This window comes from Benincasa hispida, chromosome 1 (assembly GCF_009727055.1).
Source record: "Benincasa hispida cultivar B227 chromosome 1, ASM972705v1, whole genome shotgun sequence".
Lineage (NCBI taxonomy): Eukaryota > Viridiplantae > Streptophyta > Magnoliopsida > Cucurbitales > Cucurbitaceae > Benincasa > Benincasa hispida.
The window spans coordinates 90,574,352-90,581,432 of record NC_052349.1 but is presented as its reverse complement, the minus strand read 5'-3'; the positions used below and the strand labels follow the sequence as shown (position 1 = coordinate 90,581,432).

General features: G+C 33.7%; 1 protein-coding gene across 4 annotated transcripts; it reads right to left on the bottom strand.

Annotated features, from left to right (window-relative positions):
- Positions 1-481: 481 nt before the first annotated feature.
- LOC120088268 (pentatricopeptide repeat-containing protein At1g80150, mitochondrial) lies at positions 482-4,208 on the bottom strand. Of its 4 annotated transcripts, XM_039045462.1 has the most exons (4): positions 2,215-4,208; positions 1,625-1,704; positions 1,035-1,123; positions 482-953 (listed from the first exon to the last, which is right to left on the bottom strand). In XM_039045462.1, the coding sequence occupies exon 1, from the start codon at positions 3,639-3,641 to the stop codon at positions 2,451-2,453; it is 1,191 nt and encodes a 396-aa protein (XP_038901390.1). In that variant the 5' UTR covers positions 3,642-4,208; the 3' UTR covers positions 482-953; positions 1,035-1,123; positions 1,625-1,704; positions 2,215-2,450. The 4 variants fall into 4 exon arrangements, with proteins under 4 accessions (XP_038901390.1, XP_038901381.1, XP_038901371.1 ...); XM_039045453.1 differs by having other exon boundaries at positions 1,035-1,704; XM_039045443.1 differs by having other exon boundaries at positions 482-1,123.
- Between the last annotated feature and the right edge of the window lie 2,873 nt (positions 4,209-7,081).

Below are 7,081 nucleotides of genomic sequence, written 5' to 3'. Positions count from 1 at the left end.
ATTTTTACTCAAGAGTTCATTTAATATCATTCTCAATTCATCCACCATAATTTCCGTCAATTACTAATGAAAATGTGACGTGATACCTATTTTTTATTAAAAATTATTTAGCAACAACTGCTGACGGTCATACTAATGTTGGAGAAGAAGAATAACAGATTCAATTGGATCGATTTAAACTGTGAATTTAGTTTCATCTTAAATGACTGTGTAACTAAGATATATTTGTCTTACCAAGATTATGTGTTGATTTAGTGTTCTCTATTGTCAAAGAAAATCACTCCCTAATTAATATAGTCTTTTCGGCTTAAGTATAGCCCAATTAATTGAAGCATATGCTATCGACTAATAAAAAAATCAAATGTTTGAATCTTTCCACCCTTATGGATTTTTAGGAATATTTAAGGGTAATAAAATGTAGAAAAAGTAAAAAACAGATATGAACATGAACAATAACTTTAAAGAAGTATTTACCAGTGTCTTTATTAACTAATTTCTATTATCATCAATTATTATAAAAAATAACAGTAATGAAAGATTTAATCAAAATCCCCTTAAATATTTACATGAGACGGTACCCAAAAGATGGCAGATTCTCGCTGTAATCTGGCATTTGAGCATTTCCCTTTCACCTACTGACATTCAAATACAAAGGAAAAAACTCAGACAAGAACAGAATTCATGGCAAGAGAAACACAGGTACCAAAAAAAAAAAAAAATCCTCTCCTCTGAGGCAATAAGATCCCTAGTGAAAAACAGACGGCCACTGCTCCTGTATGTTCTTCATCTCCATTTAACTTGATATGATGTCTCTCTCTCTCTTCTTCCTGCCTGCCTAGCTTTGGAGATATAGTCAAGACTCAAGAACAAGATATAAACCAAAGACTAAACGAGGTGCTCGCCAAACTAAAAGCTTTAGCTGAGTTTTGCATCAAATATCAGCCCATGAACCGCTGCAAGTAACATAACTTAATCAGAGAAGAATAAGAGGAGGATTGAGTTCCTTGTTCGAAGACTCAAATGCAGTCTCTCACCTTAAGAAACCTTGTCAAACTAACAGAGCAGACAGTATGAACCTTCCCTATTGTTCCTAGACATTAGAAACGCACTGACATGCTACCATCTGTAAGTTGTATCACACAGTTGTTAATTTTACTCTCTCCACCTAATCCGAACGGCGGACACCAAGATGACAGATTTGGACACAGACGAAGTTTTAGAAAAATATGCATTGGCTTTCTAGAAGTAAAAGGGCACCAAATTTATCAACATACAGCAGAGAAACAGTGAGACTGTTTCACATTATCTCTAACAATCTACTTTTATCTTTGTCATTTTACAGATTAAGTTTCTCGTCTATTTACTAAGTAGAAGTGTCATAATATAACTCTTGTGTGAATATCAAGTTTCCCTGCTATTCCAACAGTGCAGGAATTCAAGCAAGGGTAAGAGGAAGATAACTACAAATGGTTCGTACTAAAAGAATTCAGCAGCTATATCTGAATAGGTCGATACAAAGTATGATGTAATGATTTCTGACTGATGTTTTAATTCTACAAAAGGAGTGGTTATAAATGCTTGGAAATGATATTCAGAAATGAAGACGAACAAAATTTGAAATTACCTATGCAACACTAAAAAATATCCAACAGGAAAGGTTTTGCCCTTATGCCCATTGCCACATTGCGTTCCAGAGCACAGATGCTGAAATGACCAAAGATTATTAGAACTTAGAAAGTCACCACAAAAAAAATTGATGCATGCACAATTTATAACATGGTTGCGACATCTCTGTGATATCATAAACAGGATAAGAAAAAAGAATCCACCTTCAAACAAAAGAACAAAGCTATAACAAATAACACACGCTGAATGTTATCCCAACAAAAGCATTGATAAAATCCAAGGGAAGATATGCATTTCATCAACGAAACTATGACATCAGATGTCCCTTGTATGAGATTTTTTGGCTGTAATCCATGCATAACAGAAGCCCTTCAAATGCCTCTTGGAATAAATATTAAAAATCAAACCAAATTCCAAAAGACAAAGATTGAAACGAAAATGAGAACATGTAAAATAATGTGTACGTATTTGGCAACATTACAAATAGAATTGAGGATAGAATTTTGTGTGAACTTGGGAATGCATTTGTGTTGCCTAAGTAAGTGTGTATATGATAGAGACTACAGAGAGATTTGCACAATAACTCACAGAGAACATGGTAAATGTCTGCCATTCCTTTCAGAACTCTCATCTTGGGACAAACTTTGTTGAGATGGTAGAATAAATTACTGAGAGAAAGAGAAACCTTTTGAAGATGTAACCCCATAAAAAAATCAGTGTCCAATTAGCTTTGTAATCTACAAATGGAAGTAAAAGAAAGAATATGAGCTCCTTTTGAGCTTTCTGTTACATTTTATCTAAGCACCATTCTACAAAATCTCTTTTCAGCTATTGGCCAGTGTGGTATTCAAAGCTTCCAACTGAGCTGTAGAGAAAGGAGGTACCCTTTTCCTTGCCAATGTTAGGATAAATTGAGCCCTACCAGGCTGCCCCATCTTGTTAAGGCCTTTAAGTAATGAATGAATTGTATCAATGTTTGGAAACCAATTCTTGTTCATGGTATCTTTGCACATTGTATATGCCAGATTAAAATCCCCACTTCTGCATAGGTAATGAAGCATGGTTTGATAAATTTTGACATTTGGTTTATATCCATTCCCATGCAAAGCAGAATAAACCCTTTTGGCCATATCAAGAAACCCAGCTTGGCAAAAACCTTTTATTACTAGATTGTAAGTAACCTCATCCGGTACAATCCCAATGTTCCTCATTACATTCATCAATTTATTAGCATCCCATGCTCTTCTCCTATCAATCAAATATTGAATTCTCACATTGAAAGAAGCAACATTGGGGAAACAACCCCTCAAAACCATTAGATTCCACAGACCATTACTAATTTCGCATCGATTATCCTTGTAAAAAGCTGAAATTAACGTCGTATAGGTAACTACATCTGGTCTTATTCCCACCTTCTCCATCTCTACCATGAGAAGATAAGCTCTATTTAAAATACCCAAATCACAAAAGGCCTTAACAACAATGTTAACAGAAATAATATCCAACTCAATATTGAATTTTTCTGGAGCTTCACTTAAAAATGCCTCAAGGGCTCCTAAATCACGGGTCTTCATCAAAACCTTAAGCACAGCATTAAAAGACTTAACAGTCCTACGGCAGCCATATAAGTGCATATCATAAAATGTGTCAAGGGCATGCTTGATCATCTCAGCCTTACCATATAGCATTATGATCCTTATAATGAATCCTTCACGGCGCCCCTGTGGTAGAGTCTTCTGATGCTCAAGTAAATGCTCAATGTAATCAAAGCGACGAGCTCCAGCCAGTCGAGACACAGTGTCTTCAAAAGCAAATCGATTCTCAATCACAAGCCGATTGTGCGCATTGGCTTTAAAGAGATGGAACAGCTTTTCTGGGTCCCGTTCTGCTTTAAGCTTTACGAGGGCAGGTTCCTCGAGAGGCTTCGAGTTCTGAACGTGATTCAATACAGCCGCAGCGGTGTCTGTAGATGTAGCAGCATGGCAGAATCTGCGAATGGGTCGCAGAGAGAGCATGTTCTAGGCGTCTCCTCAGGAAGAAGAAACATACCCATCCATCAAAATCAAGATCTAAGTCGTTCTTGAAAAAAATAGCCAGTGCCCCCAATTACAAACTGGATAAACCGAGAAGCCGCTGCTAATTCAATAATGAAAAGCAGTGATTTTTGACAAATTGAAACACACCCAGAAACGAAATCCGATTAAAATAAACTCGAAGAACACTAATCGGTGCATAAACAGCGAGAATGTGAAGAACAGTGATGTAGTAATCCAAAAACCATTAGAAACAATAAGATTTGTTGAAAAAGAAAAGGAAAGGGGGCGATTCAGAGAAAGAAGTGCGGTGGAAAGAATCGAGATTGGTGTATGAAGAATGAAAGGACTGCGGTGAGGGATCCAAGCGGAGGAAAGGTCTGAAAATTTGAGAGGGTGGGATATTTGTTATGGGCTGCGTTTTCTGGTGGGGTTTTCGGGGGTTTAGGTTTTGTTTTGCAAATTGCCATGGATTTTTTAACTCATGATTGTAGAGATGAAGGTCCATAAGTTTTGTGCGCTCCTCAAATAGGCGGAGATCTTGCTTCTCACTTCTTTTCTTTTGGTTAAAATCAAGTTTCAAAATACAAATGTTGTTGCAAATATGGAGATCCAATTTTATGAAAATATCTGTATCCATGGAAATTTTTGAAAAATTTATGAAAATTTATGGATACATATGAAGATGGATGGAAATTGTTATAATTAGTTAATAAAATTTTGATGATAATTTAGTTAGACTATAATTGATCATTTTTAGTCACATTTTCTATAAAGTAAGACAACGTTTAGATATCTATTGTAAATATCTGTGTAAATGTTGATACGATAGTAGAAATAAATGTTGATACGATAGTAGAAATTTTTAAAAATATATAAAAATTATTACAAAATAATATAGAGTTTAGGAATATTTTGAGGTGAAATGATGTAAAAATTATGAAAGTTTTGGATGGTAAAGAAGAAAAAAAAACTTACATCAATTCAATCTTCAAGTGAAATGATATGAAAAATAATGAAAAAGATTGAATGAGGTTAAAAATAGATATATGGTTTTTTTCAAATTCAAATTCTTTAGAAAGGAAAGTTCTAAACTAAAAATTGAGAAAAATTGGAAATTTAAGAAGTAACACATATAAAAGGCTAAATCCTTTATTGAGAATGATATCGGCATGTGAAAAAAATCGATTTTTTTTTACAAAATATCGAAATTTCTCGAAATTTTCTCAAAAATTTGAAATTTCATCGAAATGGGGGAACCAAAATATTCTTGAAATTTTGTTGAAATTGGAGGAAAAACGAAATTTTCCCGAATTAAAATTTCGAGGCCATCAAAATCTCAAAATTTCAATCAAAATTTCAATGAAAATTTTAACCATAGTTAAAATATGATTTTTGAAATTTTGTACACATGAGTGATGATCCCTAAGACCCAAATGAAATTTGACTCAAGATTTAAAATGAAATAAAATTTGGTACTCTTTTTACACTAGGCACTCGTAAAATTACTCATTTGACCCTGAAACACGTGTGATGGCTTGTCGTTGGACGTTGGTCTCATTCCTTCCTCCTGTTTCTTCCTTTCATTCCTTGTCACACAACACTTCACTGTTTTAAATGAATTTTTCATTCATCCCTCTGGTTTTTTCCTCTTCTTTCCATGTCTAATACAACACTTTAACACTTTTAAATGAATTCTAAATGTCAGATTGAGAAATCATATATATTTTGCATTGGGTTTCTCTCTCTCCAATTCCCAAATTCTCTTAGCAAATTAATTTCGACCACCAATTTTATCCATTGAGTCTGACTGCTAGTATCTCGAAAGATAACACTTTTTTAATATTTATCTTTTCATTTTCCTTGTCAGTTTTGTTTTTTGGTTTTCGTTTCGGGTGCATATACTTGGCTAGTTGGTTACAAACGTGTTAGGGTTTTTATTTGATATCTATAAGCATTACTACAAAAATAGTATTACTTGACGTTTGCAACTTTTAATTACTTGACGTTTTTATGAAAAATATCAAGTAATAGGTAATTTTAAAGAAAAACGTCAAGAAAACGGAAGTTGGCAGATTTTTTCGGATTTTTTTCATGTTGACACAATACTTGATATTTAAGAAAGATCAAGTTTAATTGTTGTTTTCTTGTCATTTTTAAAATGTCAAATATAATTTGCATAGGAAAGTTTTAATAGGCGCTGGCTTCATTTTTTCTTTTTCATCCCTCGCACACGCCACACCCAGAACGCTTTCTTCTTCTCGTGCAATTGTACTCAAAAGTTAGGGTTTGATATAACTGGTGCCTTCACATTGTCGAGAAGAGATTTCACACTGTCGTTGGTGATTTCACATTGTCGCTGGTGGTCCATGCTATCGCCGATAGTTCCATGCTGCTGCATCGACGACAGAACCGACGCAAATTTCCTGTAAGTTCAATTCACACATTTTGATTCTACTTACTTTCTTCTTTCTAAAATATTTGTTTGGATCTTTACTTTAGGTTTTTCAGCTCTTTGTAATAGATGGTGTTCTCTCTGCTTGATGTTTCTTTCTATTTTCTTGGTGGGTTTCTCTCTTTCTCTTCTAATGTTGGTCTCTTTGGGTTTATTTGGGAGTTTTTGCTCTAATGTGACTGAAATTTTGATAGTACTTGTAGCTAGTTGGTAGGTTTCTACTCTTTTTTGTTGTTTATATTATAATTTTTTGTTTGGTTTTATTGGGAGATTTTTGGCATGGTTCTTGCTCAAATGTGATTCTAACTTTGGTCTTATTTGATGTTTATCTTTGTTTTGTTGGTGGGTTTTTACTCTCTTTATTATTTTCTATTCTCATTTTTACTCTCTTTGTTCCACTCTTTGTTGAATCTAATTTCTTTTAGTGTTCCTCTCTGCCGTTCGTAGTGTTTTTCTGTGTTTTCTTATGTTGGGTACTTTTGTTTTGATTATTTATTTATTTACTAGTCTTGCACATGGGTGTAGTGACTGATGAATTCAGCTGATATTACGAATGTATCTGTGTTAAGTTTTGTTTTATTTCTTTTTTGGAGATGAAGAAGCTATCATTTTTTAATGCTTTTAAACTCAAAGAAACGTTGAAGTTGTATTATGGCTGGAATGATGATAGATTTAATGAATGTGTATGACTTTAAACTCTTTTTCTGCAATCCTCACTTAATCCGAGACTTGAATTTCAATGATATGAAGGGAGGATGAGAATGAATGAATCCTCTTGATATACCAATTTAAGTTTTAAGTTTGTTATGGAACTCATTTGATATTATGACTTCATTTACTTTTAGGCTAAATTCTAAAAACTTCCCTTGTACTTTGATATTTGTTGTAAAAATTTCCATAGTTTTTTGCAATATTATTCTTGACATTTCATAAAGATGTCAAACTTTGGTCTTATTTGATGTTTGTT

Coding starts and splice junctions, on each gene's coding strand:
- LOC120088268 (XM_039045453.1), bottom strand. CDS start 3,641: ATGCTCTCTCTGCGACCCATTCGCAGATTCTGCCATGCTGCTACATCT.